The sequence below is a fragment of the Heptranchias perlo genome, chromosome 1 (genome assembly GCF_035084215.1).
Source record: "Heptranchias perlo isolate sHepPer1 chromosome 1, sHepPer1.hap1, whole genome shotgun sequence".
NCBI lineage: Eukaryota > Metazoa > Chordata > Chondrichthyes > Hexanchiformes > Hexanchidae > Heptranchias > Heptranchias perlo.
Genome location: NC_090325.1, coordinates 49,539,321 through 49,557,340, shown reverse-complemented (window position 1 = coordinate 49,557,340; position 18,020 = coordinate 49,539,321). Strand labels below are relative to the sequence as shown.

General features: G+C 41.2%; 1 protein-coding gene across 1 annotated transcript in view; it reads right to left on the bottom strand.

Moving 5' to 3' along the window:
• The window catches only part of golph3a (golgi phosphoprotein 3a), an 88,903-nt gene that overhangs the window by 31,040 nt on the left and 39,843 nt on the right, over window positions 1-18,020 (bottom strand). The window contains exon 2 of the mRNA XM_067984859.1: window positions 4,826-4,957. Coding sequence (XP_067840960.1) covers window positions 4,826-4,957 — 132 coding nt within the window. The remainder of the gene's footprint in view (window positions 1-4,825; window positions 4,958-18,020) is intronic.

Here is an 18,020-nt window from a genome sequence, read left to right as displayed (position 1 = left end):
AGCAAAAGTAAACGTTGGCCCCTTAGAGACTGAGACAGGAGAAATTATAATGGGGAATAAGGAAATGGCAGCGACTTTAAACAAATATTTTGTATGTGTCTTCACGGTAGGAGACACAAAAAACATTCCAGAAATAGTGGGGAACCAAGGGAGTAATAAGAGTGAAGAACTTAAAGTAATTAATATTCATAAAGAAAAAGTACTGGAGAAATTAATGGGACTAAAAGCCGACAAATCCCCAGACCGGATGGCCTACATCCTACGGGTCTAAAAGAGGTGGCTGCAGAGATAGTGGATACATTGGTTGTGATCTTCCAAAACTCCCTAGATACTAGAACAGTCGCCATGGATTGGAAGGTAGCAAATGTAACACCACTATTCAAAGCAAGGAGGGAGAGAAAACAGGGAACTAAATGCCAGTTAGCCTGACATCAGTCAGCCTGACATCAGTCGTTGGGAAAATGATGGAATCTATTATTAAGGGGGTGGTAACAGGGCACTTAGGAAATCATAATATGATTAGGCAGAGTCAACATGGTTTTATGAAAGGGAAATAGTGTTTGGCAAATCCACTGAAGTTTTTTTTGAGGTAACTAGCAAGTTAGATAAACCAGTGGATGTAGTATAATTGGACTTTCAAAAGTCATTCAATAAGGTGCCACACAAAAGGTTGTTACATAAGATAAGGGCTCATGGGGTTGGGGGCAATATAGTAGCATGGATAAAGGATTGGTTAACTTTCAGAAAACAGACAGTAGGAATAAACCGGTCATTCTCAGGTTGGCAGGCTGTAACTAGTGGGGCGCCGCAAGGATCGGTGCTTGGGCCTCAGCTTTTTACAGTCTATATTAATGATTTAGATGAAGGGACCGAGTGTAATGTATCCAAGTTTGCTGACGATACAAAGCTAGGTGGGAAAGTAAGCTTTGAGGAGGACTCAGTCTGCAAAGGGATATAGACAGATTAAGGTGAGTAGGCAAGAAGGTGGCAGATGGAGTACAATGTGGGGAAATGTGAGGTTATTCACTTTGGAAGGAAGAATAGAAAAATGGACTATTTTTTTAAAATGGTGAGAAACTATTAAATGTTGGCATTCAGAGGGATTTGGGTGTCCTTGTACATGAAACACAAAGTTAACATGCAGGTACAGCAAGCAATTAGGAAGGCAAATGGTATGTTGGCCTTTATTGCAAGGGGGTTGGTGTACAAGAGTAAGGAAGTCTTGCTGCAATTGTACAGGGCTTTGCTGAGACCACACCTGAAGTACTCTGTATAGTTTTGATCTCCTTATCTAAGGAAGGATATACTTGTCTTAGAGGGGGTGCGACAAAGGTTCACTAGATTGATTCCTAGGATGAGAGGGTTGTCCTATGAGGAGAGATCGAGTAGAATGGGCCTATATTCTGGAGTTTAGAAGAATGAGAGGTGGTCTCATTGAAACATACAAGATTCTGAGGGGGCTTGACAGGGTAGCTGCTGAGAGGCTGTTTCCCCTGGCTGGAGAGTCTAGAACTAGGGGGCATAGTCTCAGGATAAGGGCTTGGCCATTTAGGACTGAGATAAAGAGGAATTTCTTCACTCAGAGGGTTGTGAATCTTTGGCATTCGCTACCCCAGAGAGCTGTGGATGCTCAGTCATTGAATATATTCAAGAATGAGATGGACAGATTTTTGGACACTAAGGGATTTGGGGATTAGGCAGGAAAGTGAAGTTGAGGTCGAATATCAGCCATGATCTTATTGAATGACAGAGTAGGCTCAAGGGGCCATATGGCCTACTCCTGATCCTATTTCTTGTGTTCTTACATTAGCTTAGTCATATTGCCGTAGAGCAAAATCTATCAGAAGTGTGGCAGGGCGAGACTTCTGTCTGCCCAACTGCATCAGCACTAACTGCTGACTTTCCTGGGGTCAGTTCAATTTACATAACAAAGACAGGCTCCCACTGGTAGTCTCATCTAAGGTTGAGAGCTCACCTTGGTGCGTGGGGGAGGGGGAAAAAAAGAGGGGGGAGTCGGGGGGAGGAGGAGGAAGAGTGGGAAATGGCACGCTGCTGCAGGACTTGAATGCCTGCATCAGCTTAAAAAAGGCCAAGCATAGCAAGCGAAGAATTTTTTGAGCAAGTAGGATTAGCTTTTGGTGAAATGTTAGAGCTCAGGCACAGGGCGCAGATATTCAGAGTCATATACAGAAATGCTGTTGACCCAGATTCAGTTGAAGGGGGCCTTGTTTAGGCTGCAAAAAAAAAAAGCATTGGATAATGAAACTGCCGAGACCCAGTGGAAGGAGGTGGCCCTGAAAGTAAGTGCAACATCCACAACCCTCCTCATGGCTACTCAGTGCCATAAGATTGATGACCGTAACAGATCAGACAAGGCACGAGTCAGCCACACCTGCCAAGAATGCACTGTACTAAGCATGCTTCCACTTATAACCACATTCCCCTCATTGCTGAAGTGCTTCAAGAGCTTACCAATAATGTCCAGGAGATTCTACGGCACTCTTTGTCCCCTCAACATCCATCTACAAGTGTTCCTTCACTCACAGCAAGCATCCCACTTTTGCATAAACTTGGCTTGTATTCCCTCGAGTATGGGAGATTGAGGGGTGATCTGATTGAGGTGTTTAAAATGTTAAACGGTCTTGATAGGGTAGATACAGAGGAACTATTTCCTCTGGTGGGGGAATCAAGAACAAGGGGACATAATCTTAAAATTAGAGCTAGGCCATTTAGGAGCGAAATCAGGGAGCATTTCTTCGCACAAAAGGTATTCCATTTAGACTTTCATGAACCTTTGTGGCAAATGAAGCTGAAACACCAGACTGAAATGGCATAAATAAAACATGTAAATTCCTAACCAACCATAATGCTGGATGATTCCTTAGAAGCAGCCCTCAATATACCTTGCATTCAATAGTACTGCATGAAAGAAGCCATTCCAAGGTAATCAACAGCCAGTGTTGTTGCCATTGTCATACTTAACTGGCAACAACCATGGGGAGGTATCCTCAGGAACTGGGCTCCAGAAAGTTAATTGCAGGGATGTGCCATCTGCCAGGACACCTACAGTCATGATACAGCAAAGATGGGCACAGCCAGTGACAGTAATGGTTAGATGTAGACTCAAGCCAGACTCCACCTCCTTCCAGGCACACTGCAATGAGCACTTTAGGGAATGGTGATACGGAATAGCAAACAGGAGCAACCATCTTTCCAACCATCGCAAGCTGAATCACCTCCATTTCAGCAGCCAGAATGCTGAGCTGCTCTGTCATTTGCGTGCAAACTCATGCCTACAATTGGATCTCCTTTCCTCTTTTCCCATTTCTTCCTTGCCTGTAGAGCCTTTTCAAACGTGGTTAGAATTTTTGTCCCCTATTCTGCTACATCCTTGTAATTGCTCACACCCCTTTACATTTCACCTACATGCAATTTTTCAGCCTATGAAATTGAGTGCTAATAGCACATTACCATTTTGAAGAGATTTGGACCCATTCACAGCCAATTAGAACTGACATACCAGGACATAAAAATTAGCACCAGCATCTTCTAGGCAAGAGCACCTCTAAACGACTGAATAATTTTGAGACAACTCTACAGAGGTGAAGGAATGTCCTTCTAGTTTTTTTAAGCCTTCCAATCATATTTGATTAGAAAAGTATCAGACTCAACAACCTCTAATTCCTCTAGTGACTACAATGATGCGCGGCAAGAACTTTTTTTTTTAAACATAGCTTCCCGTTGGCTTTTCTGCATGGGCCTCTTAAATTCACGTTCAGGTACACCATTACCTCGAAAGGAGCCTCGTTTCTATTTTGAATGATGAAAAAGACAAACCTGTTCAACTTAGGAACTGGGCACCTGTCTTAGTTTTTAGCTTATCCCTCAAACTCTCAAATGGGTGCTATGGAAAAAATGTATGAAGAAAATTTTAATTTGTGTAAGGGAGAATTAGAATCTAATCTGTACTTCGTTCCAAACAACACAAAAGTGAGGATATCGATGCAATCCTCTCAGTTACATCAAGGTTGATTTAAGGGACAATGAACACAAAGATCTGAAAGAAAGAATGCATTTATAAAGTGTCTTATAACACTGTAAAAACATCTCAAGCTGCTTCACACAAAAAAAATATTTTTTTGGGGGAGTAAACTGACGGGTTATGTAGGCAAACCTAGCAGTCATTCCGCTGTCCTGAGATGAATAACTGGTTAATCGGTTTTTTTTGGTGGTACTGGTGAAGGAGAAATGTTGGCTTGCACACAGAAAACGCCCCATTTTTCTTTGAATAATGCCATGGTGTCTTGAACATCTATGTGAAGAGAGGACCTGAGTTTCAGATTAAGATTTCATCTGAAGGACAGACATACAGTCTAACTCTGGCATACTGTAAAAACACCCTTGTTTCACACTTTTGTACATGCCCCAGATATACAAATACAGCTATACTACCACAGCAATGCTGGTATGCTCATTGATATGTTGGTTTTATGGGTCCAATGTAAATATACGATATGTCTTTTTATTTGAAGTTAACATACTTAGACTCAAGGAGGAATCAGTTTTCTTTGAAAAGGACTCTTAATTTTGAGAGTACTAGTCATCTTTACAAAGTGAAAATACAAATTTAGTTTCAGATAGATAGTAGCCACGCAATAGAAATGGAACTAACACCTCTACATGCAGTGGGGCTCAGAATTGAAAAGATGCATAGATCAAAGGACAGACATTTGGTTGATGTTGTTAAATATACTCGAAACATGTGCCTGCACGATTATTTCTCCTTGCAAAACAAACTCTACACAATTTGCAATGCTGTTCTTACCTTCCTTGTTAGTAAACTTTTGCGTCTCATCCCAAAAGATTCCAGTTGCAAACGTCCTCTTAGTGCCAATTCAATCAGCATGCATCCACGCAACCCAGACGAGATGCAGTCATTCCAAAATGATGTGTAACCCTGTAACACAAGCAAAAATCTTAGTTAGCTTTCTGTTAAGAAACTAAGAGTATATGTATTTGCATATTCCACTGTTGCAAACATCCACAAACCTGAGGGAGAAAAAAAATCTGCCAGTTTTGAGGCTTGTAAACTTCATAGAATCATAGAAAGGTGGCCATTTGGCCGATCGAGTCCGTGCCGGCTCTATGCAAGAGCATTCCAGCTAGTCCCACTCCCCCACCCTTTCCCCGTAGTCCTCAAAATGTTTTCCTTTCAAGTACTTATACAGTTCCCTTTGGAAGGCCATGATTGAATCTGCCTCCACCACCCCTTCGGGCAGTGCATTCCAGATCCTAACCACTCACTGTATAAAAAAGGTTTTTCCTCATGTCATCTTTGGGTCTTTTGCAATCACCTTAAATCTATGTCCTCTGGTCCTTGACCCTTCCACCAATAGGAACAGTTTCTCTCTATCTACTCTGTCTAGACCCTTCATGATTTTGAATACCTCTATCAAATCTCTTCGCAAACGTCTGTTCCAAGGAGAACAACCCCAGCTTCTCCAGTCTATCCACATAACTAAAGTCCCTCATCCCTGGAATCATTCTAATAAATCTCTTCTGCACCCTCTCTAAGGCCTTCACATCTTTCCTAAAGTGCGGTGCCCAGAACTGGACACAATACTCCAGTTGTGGCCGAACCAGCGTTTTATAAAAGGTTCATCATGACTTCCATACTTTTGTACTCTATGCCTCTATTTATAAAGCCTAGGATCCAGTCTGCTTTTTTTTTAAAAACAGCTTTCTCAACCTGCCCTGCCACCTTTTAACGATTTGTGCACATATACCCCCAGATTTCTCTGTTCCTTTTAGAGTTGTGCCCTCTAGTTTATAGTGCCTCGCCTCGTTCTTCCTACCGAAATGTATCACATTAAACATCCAGTTTGCAGTCACAATCCAAGTCAAACAGGCTGCTTACACCTAAATTCTCAAGGTCCCTCAGCATATTAAAAACCTGAATCATACTCTTCCTCATTGTTCTTTTCTCCAATGCAAACAAGTTCAGCTCTGAAAATGTCTCAATGTTAAGTTAGAGCTCTATTTTTTGACTCTGTGTTGTGCACACATTTTATGTATGTTGAAACAGGAAACATTACCATTTATCTATCTATATTGAAGTCCATCTGCAATTCGTTGGGTCATTTGCTTAATAAGTTCAGAGCTCTTCAATGCCATTTATCTCCCTTAAATTTGTCCTGACCATGCAATCTGTTATCAGCAAATTTTATATTACTACAAGTACTAATTATGAATAGCAAGGAACCCAGGACAGCTCTTTGCCAAATTAAACTCAATTACTATCATAGCATCATAGTAGGTATAGCACAAGAGGTGGTCATTTGGCCCATTGTGCCTGTGCCGGCTCTTTGAAAGATCTATCCAATTAGTCCCATTCCCCTGCTCTTTCCACATAGCCCTGTAAATTTTTCCCTTCAAGTATTTATCCAATTCCCTTTTGAAAGTTACTATTGAATCTGTTTCCACCACCCTTTCGGGCAGTGCATTCCAGATCATTACAACTCGCTGAGCAAAAAAGTGTTTCTTGGTGTCACCTCTGGCTCTTTTGCCAATCTTCTTAAAACTGTGACCCTTCTGCCACTGGAAACAGTTTCTCCTTGTTTACTCTGTCAAAACCAGTCATGATTTTGAACACCTCGATCAAATCTCCCCTTAACCTTCTCTGTTTTAAGGAGAATAACCCCAACTTCTCCAGTCTCTCCACATAACTAAAGTCCCTCATCCCTGGCACCATTCTAGTAAATCTCTTCTGCCCCCTCTTTAGGGCCTTGATATCTTTCCTAAAGTGTGGTGCCCAGAATTGAACACAATACTCCAGCTGAGGCCGAACCGGTGTCTTATAAAGGTTTAGCACAACTTCCTTGCTTTTGAACAAATGCAAAGTGCTGCGGATGCTGGAAATCTGAAATAAAAACAGAAAATGCTAGAGAAGCTCAGCAAGTCAGGCAGCATCTGTGGAGAAAGAAACAGAGTTAATGTTTCAGGTTGAAGACCTTTTGTCAGAACTCTATCCTCCACATTGTTTACTACATTTTCGAGTTACGTGACATCTGCAACTTTGAAATTATACCCTCTATAACCAAGTCCAGGTCATTAATATATATCAAAAAGAGCAGTGGCCCTAGTATTGACCCCTGGGGAACACCACGGTGTACATCCCTCCAGTCTGAAAAACAACTGTTCACCATTACTCTCTGCTTTCTGTCCCCATGCCAATTCTGTATTCAGGAATAGCCTTTTCTATTTGCAGTCATTAAATGTGTAATTTTTTCACAGTTGCATGCAATTGGTAAGGCCCCATGAAAAAAATTGAAGTGCAAATAATTATGTCTATGCCAGCAATTCTGGACTGATGCAACAGCATTTCAGATGAAAGCAGCAGCAGTTCAACTTCAGCTGGGTTTAGATCCCATTTCTAAATAGTGTAGACAATTAGCCAGAAATGAATTACTGAGCTAAATAATTAAAAGCCATAAATATAACAGGTTGATTAAATAACTCTTGACAGTGAGTTCTGGGTACAATCCTAGGATCCTCTCCCCCACAGTGCTGCTAGACTCTGCTCTCTCCAATATTGCCAGAACCCAGCAACCACCATTACTGCCAGACTCTGGCCCCCAAGTGCTCCAAAACCTCCTCAGAGAGTTGCCAGATGCTAGGAACTCCTTTCATTGCTCGCATTTCCAGTGCTCACCGAGTGAGATCACTCTCCCTAATGCTCCCAGATCACAGGAACCCTTGCTAATGATCCCAGATCCTGCCCCAGTGCTCCCAAAGCCTCCCCTCCAATGAACCTGTAATCCCTGGACCCTCTCCCAGTGCTGAGACTCCTCTCAAAATAACACTAAATCCAGAGCCTTCATCCCAGTGGTGCTAGACCAAGGATCCCCTTACCCAGCGCCACCCCCAATGCTGATAAGCCAATGTTGCTGGTAATTCTTTTTGGCATAACACACCGTTCTTACAAAACCTCCAACTCAATGTTAGCAACATCATGAGAAATCTGCTAGTATAAACTGCTTTTAGTCTTTTATATGAAGAATGCCATGGACCAATTAGTGACACATTGCAGAAAACTGCACATACAACATTTTTTACTTGCATGTGAAGCTATCGTAAGTGCATAAATGAGCACTGTGTGAATATATTCATCACACCTCTACATAACCTGTGAAATTGTACTTTTCTGACCAATTTACTGAGGGATCAAAACTCTATTAAGTGCTGATTTTAGCACACTAGTTAATATGTTCATGTGAACAATTTATTTTTTGAAACATCCAGAATTCCTTTCAAAACATCACAAGTCTGAATGGAGGAGCCTTTGACTAAAATATGCAGGTGATAAAATTCCAACTGATTACAAAAAAAAACACAAAACTAAGACATCATCCTAGTGCACTAAGATTCTGCTCAACTATAGCTGCTCCTACGAGAACAGTGAGCAGGATTTTGGCTAGCTTTAACAAACTGAGAAACATCACATTAAGACACTCAGCTTGCCTCTTCATTAATTTTATGCTAACTAGAAGCACCAGCTTTGTCCTGAATACTAAGTAGATATCTCAAACAATTTCCATTTATCTTTGATATCACCAACATCCAGACCTCCGCAAAACTTATTTTTTTAGTTTAGCCAAAACTAATACACCATACTTAATTTTTTCTTGCAAATGGATGGATTGAAGTAGGTAACAACCAAGATTGCCACCTGGCAGGTTTTTTCGCTGACTTTGCCAGACTTCTGTTAATGTTGCTAATTGACAACTTCAGCTGGCAATATAGTTGTCATTTTTATTACATGTTTAAGACCGTTTCAATATTGGTATAATGCCTCCATCTTCCAGCCCTACAGTACAGCTCCTATGTTTATGAACCTCATGAAAATATTAACCAGAATTTTTCCAAATTACTGCTCTAATTTCCTTCAGCATTCTACAGTGGATACCAGGTAACTGGTAAGCACTAAAGGGTGATTTTCCACTTTGGTGCTCTCATCACATGTATATCAGGAAATTACACAACCCCAGCCTGTGATTTCCCATCCATTAAAATTCATGGAAGGAAAATCATTGGCTTGGGTGTACAATTTTCCAATATGCACATAGAAAATCTCCCCTCAAATCTATTGAGTTTCTTCATAACACATCCTTTACTGATGTGCATTTGTGTCTCAAATCACTGCACCAAAATGACTGGATCTGCAATGTTGAATTTGCATTTTTTAACATCCCAACACATCTTAATCTTCCAGATCGAATCCCTTAAAGGATGTATCTGGTCTTCTACAGCCCAGCTTTCAGTTGTCAGAAGTAGGGCATAAATACCTTATAAAAATAATTGTCAAGATAATATTCTATAGCTGGTCAGGTGATGGAGACAAGACGAGCCTTTGTGCTTTAATTATTAAACTATAAACAAAGGTACTCTGTGGTGCTCTTAGGGAATCACAATGTAGATGAATATCACTTATCCAACTGGTGATATTTAAGGTGGCTGTGAATTCAACCCATTTAGATTGGTACTGAGGCAGTATGGAGTGCTGTACCCACTTAGACTTAAAACTAATTTGGAGGTTCCTTTGGTTGGCCAAAAAATGTCACCATCACAAATTAGTTATCTCCTACCCCCAAGCTCCTTGCTGTTCCCTACACAAGTCTACCATGGAGGGTGCTGAATGCAGGCAGCTTAGCCAGCACCTACCAATAGCCAGTCTTGTGAAAACAAATTCTGTGTGATACTAATTTCTAAAAATTACCTGGTTACTTGAAAGGCTCTTTTTTGTGCATTTCTCTTTGGGGAGAGGCAGGGAATTCAACAGACATCATTTTACCAGGCAGTTTTGACAGTCACTAGGAAATTGAATTAATATACCCAGAGGTAGATAAGATCAGTGGTCTCAAGCTTTTCTATAGTGGAGGGCAACTTTGTGGCGATATGGACACATTCCTGTGACAGGGATTCTTAATTTTTGAAAGCCTGTTTTAGCTAACTAAAAGGAAAACAGTGCTATTATTGCAAAAAACTCTCTTTATTACTACATGATAGTAATAATGCATCAGTAATTCAATAAACTGCAGGAAAAAAAATAGAATTCAAGATTCTCAAGACTGTTCTTGTGGTGACTGGGATACTACACTTCAGATGGAAAAAAATCACAGACACCTTAAATTCACTTAGTGACCTCTTAAGTTTCCAAACTGACATCCACAGACCCTATGAATGAGATTGATAGTTACTTATTCAGTTTATTTCTATGTACTGTACCAGCTGTGTTTGATGTTTACACTTGGTATTTCAGGTTGTGAAAATATCACTTGGTACAGCCCTTCAAGCCCATATATCCACTGATGGAGAGAGGAAGACGCCAACTTCTTTCCTTTCCACCATCACTTTTTTCTTAATTAAACTTTCTTCTCAAATCACAGCAGACTCCTTCGTAGGCCCTAAAAACTCTCCCATCTAGGAGGTGGCACAAATCTGGAAGTTACTGGGGTCAAGGAATCTTTTCTCTATTTCAAGAGGCCACTTTAAATCTCCATTTTCTTGTTGGAGATGGTCATTAGCTAGCTCTTATAATGGCGCAAATGTTACCTACCATATCAGCTTAAGCCTGAATGTTGGTCACACACTGCTGTAGGCTGGCTCCATCTGCTTTATCAGAGAACATAGGAACAGGAGAAGGGCATTCAGCCGCTCGAGCCCGCTGATCTGTGATCTAACGCCATATACCTGCCTTTGGCCCATATCCCTTAATACCTTTGGTTGCCAAAAAGCTATCTATCTCAGATTTAAATTTAACAATTGAGCTAGTATCAATTGCTGTTTGTGGAAGAGAGTACCAAACTTCTACCACCCTTTGTGTGTAGAAGTGTTTTCTAATCTCACTCCTGAAAGGTCTGGCTCTAATTTTTAGACTGTGCCCCCTACTCCTAGAATCCCCAACCAGCAGAAATAGTTTCTCTCTATCCACCCTATCTGTTCCCCTTAATATCTTATAAACTTCGATCAGATCACCCCTTAACCTTCGAAACCCTAGAGAATACAACCCCAATTTGTGTAATCTCTCCTCGTAACTTAACCCTTGAAGTCCGGGTACCGTTCTAGTAAACCTATGCTGCACTCCCTCCAAGGCCAATATGTCCTTCCGAAGGTGCGGTGCCCAGAACTGCTCACAGTACTCCAGGTGTGGTCGAACCAGGGTTTTGTATAGCTGCAGCATAACTTCTGCCCCCTTGTACTCTAGTCCTCTAGATATAAAGGCCAGCATTCCATTAGCCTTATTGATTATTTTCTGCACCTGTTCATGACACTTCAATGATCTATGTACCTGAACCCCCAAGTCCCTTTGGACATCCACTGTTTTTAACTTTTTACCATTTAGAAAGTAACCTGTTCTATCCTTTTTTGATCCAAAGTGGATGACCTCACATTTGGCGACATTGAATTCCATTTGCCACAGTTTTGCCATTCACCTAATCTATCAATATCCCTTTGTAATTTTATGTTTTCATCTAAACCGCTTACAATACCACCAATCTTTGTAAACAATTTTACAACACCAAGTTATAGTCCAGCAATTTTATTTGAAATTCACAAGCTTTCGGAGGCTTCCTCCTTCCTCAGGTGAATGCTGTGGAAATGCATTCACCTGAGGAAGGAGGAAGCCTCCGAAAGCTTGTGAATTTCAAATAAAATTGCTGGACTATAACTTGGTGTTGTAAAATTGTTTACAATTGTCAACCCCAGTCCATCACCGGCATCTCCACATCATGACCAATCTTTGTGTCTTCGGCAAACTTAGATATGAGACATTCTATGCCTTCATCTAAGTCATTAATAAATATTGTGAATAATTAAGGCCCCAAGACAGATCCCTACAGGACTCCAATTGTCACATCCTGCCAATGTGAGTACCTACCCATTATCCCTACTCTCTGTCGCCTTTCGCTCAGCCAACTTCCTAACCGAGTCCGTACTTTTCCCTCGATTCCATGGGCTTCTATCTTAGCTAACAGTCTCTTAAGTGGGACTTTATCAAATGCTGAGTTGAATGGAGCTCAGTGGTGTAGAAATGAACAGCCCCACTCCTGACCTTATGACAGAGGGAAGATCATTGATGAAGCAGCTGAAGGTGGTTTGGTCAAGGGGATGCCATGTGACTTCTACACAGTCCTCAATCTTTGCCACTGCTGAGTGCTGCTAGATACCATTCAATGTGGCACCAGTCCAGCCAAGTTCTACATTATAGCTCCAGATTTCATTTCTGTAGCCCTGAATCTCCTTTAGGCAAACACATCACAGCTACAGTAGGGAAAACAGAGGAAGTGTAGTATCCAACATCAGGGTTGATAACCAAACCAGAGATGCTAACAGTGAAGTTAACCAAAGAGTGTAGAAAATAACCACCAGAGAGAGAAGCTGAGTGTGGACTGTTGCAGTTGCTCATTAAGCTAATTTCTCATTTTTTGTGGCCAAAGATTTACTGAAATCCTTGTAGAAAGCAGCTTGCATTAGCAGAAGCCAAAGTTTGAAATTTTGCATGTAGGCTATCAAAAGAACAATGAAAGTGTTAATTTATACCAATTACTAGGAGGAACTTTAAATCAGTTTCAATGTTTCAAGTGGCAACAAATCTAGAGTGTCAGGAGGATAAAGTACATTAACCATATGCAATGATCCTCAACATTAGAAGTCCAGAAGGACTTAAGAGTCAAAGCCATTCCTGTACAACACAAAAATCCAAGATGTTTTTCAAACCAATTAATAGTTTGACCTAAATGCTACAATTTGCACCAAAGATCTATTCACATGTTTATTAACCCAGAGTTACCACAGGTTGTCACAAAGAAACCTTTCTGTACCAAAACACAGTCACATCTACTTTCTGTCACCTAGAATTTAACAGTGCAGAAATGTAATTACATTTCTGTGTAGAACACAACTACAACATTGATAAATCCCCTCCCCATTCTACTCAGAAAATATATGAATTAAGATATAAAACCTCCAAGGTTGCTAAAATTTCACCAATTTTACTTTACTCCATTCAGTACTACAAATTGCAGAAAGCACGACACAAGCAGATTGGGAAAGTTTCAAGGAGATTGATGGAATGTTCTAGCAAATGCCTTAATAAACCTGTACTATAAGTTACAAAATTATTTTTTCCATTCAGACTTCAATTTGGCACTACATATTAAAGAGGTATTTCAAATTTTCTGTTCTATGGTTCAAAGTTACAGTAACAAAGTCTGTATTATTTGTTTTTCTGACTTAACACAGGACAAAAGAGCCAAGCACTGTGCATGGTGCCAAGTACAGTTAAACCAATATAGTGAGAAGTCCAGGGGCGACTCCATGTAAGTTCCAACCACAATAAGGTAAGACACGAGGTAAGTGAACGTTGGTCAAATAGGCAGTCTGAGACATATTCAGGAAGACTGAGTGCCACCTGAAACCACATCACCATTCAGCACATCACAGCTGTACTCATGTAGAATACAATGTCATATTTACACCAGTTATACTGACTGGTCAGACCTGTTTGATATAGAATGTAATCTCACGAGTATGTCAATATGGTCCAGGAAAAAAAAAAGATCAGTACCAGAAAGGCAGCAAAGCCCACAATCATGGTGTTTTAGAAAGAAAGGCAGACTTGCATTTATATAGCGCCTTTCACGACCCCATGACGTCCCAAAGCACTTTTTTTTAAAGTATAGTCACTGTTGCAATGCAGGAAATGTGGCAGCCAATTTGTGCATAGCAAGGTCCCACAAACTGCAATGTGATAATTAACAGATAATGTTCTTTTTTTAAACAAACGGAGTTAGTTGAGGGATAAATATTGGCCAGGACACCGGAGAGAACTCGCCTGTTCTTCTTCAAACAGTGCCATGAGATCTTTTAAGGCCCCCTTGAGAGGGTAGATGGGGCCTCTGTTTAATGTCTCATCCGAAAGACAGCACATCCAGCTGTGCAGCTCTCCCTCAGTGCTGCACTGGAGCGTCAGCCTAGATTTTGTGCTCAAGTCCCTGGGGTGGGACTTGAACCCACAACTTTCTGACTCAGGAGGAGAGAGTGCTATCGCTGAGCCATGACTGGCAGTTGAGGATCAACTGATGTACCATCAACAAAAGAAATCCTGAACTATACAGGGGGCGGGGGTTGCCCGGGTGTTAATGAGATCGCGGGATGGCATCGAATTTGGTGGTGTGGGGGGTGGGGGGGGAGGGAGGGAGGAGGGAGAGAAAGAGAGATCATGGGTCGGCGGATCGCGTGGAGGGAGGCCAATCGGGGCAGGTTAGCTTGGGGGGGGGGGGGGGGGGGCTGGAGGGGGTACTCCTGCTCCTCCTAGCCCACAAGGAGTGCTATAAAAAGCCTTGGGAAGCCCGGCCAGCAGCTATTAAATCTAAACAGCTGCTAAAGTCTGAGGCCTCAAACATATTTAAACTACTGATCCACCTCTCAAGAGCAGGTTACTCGTCCAAGCTCCAATCCGCTCCGGTTGAACTGGAAGTAGGTACGCTTGCGACAGGTTAGGGTTGGGTTTCAAATTTTTAAAAATTTAAACCCCCCCCCACCCCGGGAGTCAAATAAAGGCTAAAGCACTGATAAGGCTATACAGCATCACCACAGCAGACTGTGTTGGACCTAATGCTGCTGCAACCCTAATAGGGGGGGGGGGGGGGGGGAAGACCATGGCAAATGGGAGGGTCCTTCTGCAGTTGCCCAGACTACGACAGAACAATTATGCTTACAACATAGATTAATCATTGCAGAACAGTCAATAAGCTTTCACAAAGCAGATTTCAGAGCTTTTAAAATTATAGTCCATTTCTTTCTGCTCCACCCATACTTTCATTACACATCCAGTCACTTTAAAAGGAGCTCTTTGGTTAGTGGATTGTAGAGAATTCCATCAGCTGGTAACACAGTGGGCCAGAAATTGCGCAAGTAAATTAACGAATTTACTTACTGCAGGCTCTGTGGCATTGAATTGCTTGAATTTGAACTTCAAAAAAAAACGTGCACTATCAATCCAGCCTCTAAGCAGCATGAAAAAGTGAGAGAGGACAGGCCACACCCACAAAATCTGTCAGGAAGAGAAGTCGTGCCCACAGATTCAGGCATCATTGCTCAAGCAGGCAAGCAGACTTCATTCATTTAAAGTTAGTATTCTATACGTCATTGTAAATAAAAATTTATTTTTTTTATATAAAAAGCCAAAGAAATAGCTGAATTAAATTAGAGACAGAAGGGAAAATTAAAAAAAAACATTTTTAATGACCAAAAACTATTAAAATAAGGAGCAATGAGAATCCACATTTTTTAAAGTTAATTTTTAGTTGTTTGGCAGTCATTAAGGCTTCAAACTTAAGACTTTTAAAACTTACTTTAGACCTGGTATTTTTAAGCGTAATTAGTTACTTTCCAGTTGGGCAGATAATCAAGTTGGAGCTTTTTCAATTATTTCCCTGATTGCAGCATGCGATGTCCCTTTAATTCAAAGCTGTCATATCGCTGGCAAACCACTAGGAGCAACTTCCGGATTTCACTGCGCATGTGCAAATGCCGGCATTGCTTCTTCAATTCGCCACTAACAACGGAGAGCGCTGTTGAGGTATCCGTTATTTCGGGAGCGATTTGTGCCCCAATGTTACTGGTGTACTTGTGCCAATGTAGGATGCTTATGGCATTGGTAACATAGCAATTCCACAATTAATAATACAGCATCAATCTACTTCCCAAAACCATATTGCTGACCACTATTCCCAGTAGTCCGCCTCTTTCATTTAAGTGTTTTCTTCGGAACCCTACATCTACCTCCTAACTGAATTAGGCTTTAAACTATATCTTTAGAATTTCCCTATTCATTGATATAACTAAAACAGGATCTTATGGTTTTCAGGGAGGGTGCATACAGGAATCTCTAAGTGGAGAGCGCAATTGCATTAAAAAAAAGCCCGAGGCGGAGGGAGCGAGAAGGGGCAGAGAGAAAAAAGCTTGAGAAACCAACAGATGGGGAGAGACGTAGAGGGGGACAAAGAGAGGGAGAGAAGTGGAGAGATAAATAAAGAGGCAGAGGTTGGAGGGCTCAGGAGAGAAAAGGACATGAAGAAAAAGAAAGAATGAAAAAGAGAAAGAGGGATAAGGAATGACATGGAGGGAGAGACAAGCAGAGGAGAGAAGAGCAAAAGAAAGAAGGCAGAAAGAGCAAGAAAAATGATGCAGAGAGAAGGAGTGACAGGAAAGACTAAAAGAGGGTTGGGAGAGAGAAGAAAGAAAAGAAAGCAAAAGAATGAGAAACAGAAAAAAGAAAGAGAATGAAAGAAAGAAAGAAAGAAAGAAACTGAATAAGTCACTCCTGCAGATTCATTTGTTAAGAACCTTTTTACCTGGGTCATGGCCTCCATCTATTTGGTTAGAATGAGTTGATCAGAAATGTCTTTACAGAGGGTGGTTGTAATGAGGAATTTTCTGCTACAAACCACTGTTGAAACAAAGGCCACAAATTATTTTAAAAATGAACTAGTTGTTTGAAAAAGACATATTAAAAGGATACTAGCAAATCTTCTGCGGCACTGCTCAAAGTGTGCTGGGGAAAGAAGTGCAGCAGGGAATTAAGTGTGGCACTTTTGCAAGACTTAATATATTACTAGCAGATCTCCTGTTCCATGTAAGGAATAACATTAGGGCCACTGACACGTCATGACCAACTAAGTCAAACAATGTTTCATTACATGGTATTCTGAGCCTTTTACTAGTGCTTTTGAAATTTAATTCCACATCTCTATCCACTATTCTGTGAAAACCATAAATGAGTAGCCTTCATCCATATAATACTAAAACTCTTGACATCTGCACACATCTTTCATCAACATTTTCCCAGCTTATAGGCAGTTTCCATTATAAATTCCTATGTCCACGTTTATAATGAAAATATAAAAATAAGGACATAATGCCCAAGTTCAAAATGGGAACTGAATGATGTCTGTGTGCCCTAGTTCAATTATCGCCCAGCCTCTAACCCGCTTCACCCGAAAACTACACTTGTTCTTGGCTCCCACATGCAACTCCACAGGGGATCGAATGGCTTTACATGATACAAATGTAAGGAGTCTAGTGAATAAGGCAGATGAGCTAAGGGCACAGATAGATACGTGGAAGTATGATATCTTAGCTATTACTGAAACATGGCTTAAACAGGGGCAGGAATGGCTGCTCAACTTTCCTGGTACAGGGTTTTCAGACGAGATAGAGAGGAAGATTAAAAAAGGAGGTGGGGGGGTCACAATATTGGTTAAAGAAACAATTATAGCTGTGAGGAGGAATGATCTGTTAGAAGAATTATCAAATGAGGCCATACGGGTGGAACTGAAAAACAAAAAAGGGGCAATCACACTGCTGGGAGTGTACTACAGACCCCCAAACAGTCAGAGAGAGATATAAAAGAGCAAATATGTAGGCAAATTTCTGAGAAGTGCAAAAACATTAGGGCAGTAATAGTAGGGGATTTCAACTACCCTAATATTAACGGGGATAGAATCAGTGTAAAAGTTATAGGGGGGCAGGATTCTTAAAATGCATTCAGGAGAACTTTTTTAGCCCAACAAGAGAGGGGGTAGTTCTGGACTTAGTTTTAGGGAATGAAGCTGGGCATTCGGAAGGGGCATCAGTGGGAGAGCATTTTTATGGTCGTGATCATAATTCAGTTAGATTTAGCGCAGTTATGGAAAAGGACAAAGATAGAACAGGAGTAAAAGTTCTCAAGTGGGGAAAAGCCAATTTTACAAAGCTGAGATGTAATTTGGCGAAAGTGGACTGGAAACAGCGACTTGAAGGGAAAGTGCCAGAGCAGTGGGAGGCATTCACGAGGGAGATAGAGAGGGTTCAGAACAAATATGTTCCCACAAAAGAAAAGGGTGGGGCTCCCAAATCTAGAGCCCCATGGATGTCAAGGAGCATACAGGATAGGATACGGTAAAAAAAGGGAAGCT